At 25.6% G+C, this 2195-nt stretch overlaps 1 protein-coding gene across 1 annotated transcript in view; it reads right to left on the reverse strand.

Moving 5' to 3' along the window:
• Positions 1 to 565, reverse strand: part of LOC115214518 (acidic repeat-containing protein-like) — a 7685-nt gene extending 7120 nt beyond the window's left edge. The window contains exon 1 of the mRNA XM_029783717.1: positions 444 to 565. Coding sequence (XP_029639577.1) covers positions 444 to 565 — 122 coding nt within the window. The remainder of the gene's footprint in view (positions 1 to 443) is intronic.
• Between the last annotated feature and the right edge of the window lie 1630 nt (positions 566 to 2195).

Genomic DNA, 2195 nt, shown 5'->3' on the forward strand with positions numbered 1-2195 from the left:
ACTGCTTCAATTTCATAACCCCAAAAATTCAAACATTGCGATTTACTCGCTGTTAGAACGTTTAACTTTGTACTTCCTTTCTTCAAGATCTTTCCGAAGATCCCCACTATTACCCATTCGGGCTCTATTATGGGTGGGATTCTTCCAACTCTAATTTTCCCAAACTTTTTTCCTGGTTTGTCGGGAATGAGAGTTCGCCTATTTCCTTCTATCACTTGGTCATTCTTCTTTGCCGCCTCCACATTTTCAAATGTAATATTTATCGTGCCGTATTGGCTTCCTCTATTTATGAAAACCACTCTATCCATACAGCACGATACCATCGTTTCTATTTGAAATTCCGGTGCTATTTCAATCCTCCTGGATTCGTTGGAGAATGTTCTGTATACTCTTGTTGAATCCCTTAACATTTTCTTTTTCTCCTCCGACATTACAAGCTTCACATTTCTAATTTGCTCAAGTATCTCTTCATCTTTTCAGGGTCCCAATTCAACGACTTCAGTGTTATCTTTCTTAATTTCTCTTTTTCCAGGTCTTCCGCTGTCACTTTAGTGTAGCTCTTCATTCTCAATTTCTTCTTTCACCGACAAACGTCGGCCTCACGCGAACTTTCGAGCACCTTCTCACAATAAACAACAAAAATCTAGGGTAGTGTGTCCTTTTCTCTTTATTATAGGCACAATGGCCTGATTACACAGAGGGGACAAAACAAGACAAAACGGGAACATAGAACAAATGATGTATGATTGATGGAGTCATTAATAATTGATGAGAATGAAGCTGTTCGACTCACTCCCGCTGTGAGACGAACAGTGAGTTTTTCACATTAAAAACGCAATACCTATTTCTTTACTACCCACAAGGGGTTAAACACAGAGAGGACAAACAAGGACAGACAAACGGATTGAGTCGATTATATCGACCCCAGTGCGTAACTGGTACTTAATTTATCGACCCCGAAAGGATGAAAGCCAAAGTCGACCTCAGTGGAATTTGAACTCAGAACGTAACGGCAGACGAAATACGGTTACGCATTTCGCCCGGCGTGCTAACATTTCTGCCCGGGTCTCACTGTGAGGCGAAACCGCGATGGTCTTCTTATCAATATCGTAAAATTTATCATTATTGTTCACATTCGTCTTTGTATTTTTTTTCTATTTTATATATATATATATATATATACATATATATATAGATATATATATAATATATATTAGATATGTAGATATATATATATAGTGTATATATATGTATTATATATAATAGATATAAATATATATGTATATATATATATATGTATATATATATATATATAGTTGTATATATAATAGATATATATTATATATATTAGTATATATATATGTATCTATATATGTATAATATATATGTATATATATATGTATTACTAATATGTATATATATATGTATAATATATATGTATATATATATATGTATATATATATGTATATATATATGTATATATATTATGTATATATATATATGTATATATATATGTATATATATAGTATATATATAATGTTATATATATATATATATATGTATATATATATTGGATATATATATATGTATATATATATATATGTATATATATATGTATATATATATGTATATATATATGTATATATATATATGTATATAATATATAGTATATATGTTATATATATGTATATATATATGTATATATATATTATATAATATATATGTGTGTAGATATATGTATATATATATGGGTATATATATGTATATATAATGTATTATATATATATATATGTATATATATGTATACATATATATGTATTATAGATATATATATATATATATGTATACATATATATAGATATTATATATATATGCATATATATATATGTATGTATATATCATATGTATATATATATATGTTATATATATATATATATGTATATATATATATATATATATATATGTATATATATATATATGTATATGTATATATATATGTATTATATATAGGTATATGTTATAATATGTATATATATATATGTATATGTAATATATGTATATATATATGTATATGTATATATATGTATATATATATATGGGTATATGTATATCTATATATATATGTATATGTATATATATATAATGTATATGTATATATATATATATATATGTATATGTATATATATATATGTATA

Source organism: Octopus sinensis, linkage group LG7 (genome assembly GCF_006345805.1).
Source record: "Octopus sinensis linkage group LG7, ASM634580v1, whole genome shotgun sequence".
NCBI classification, from domain to species: Eukaryota; Metazoa; Mollusca; class Cephalopoda; order Octopoda; family Octopodidae; genus Octopus; species Octopus sinensis.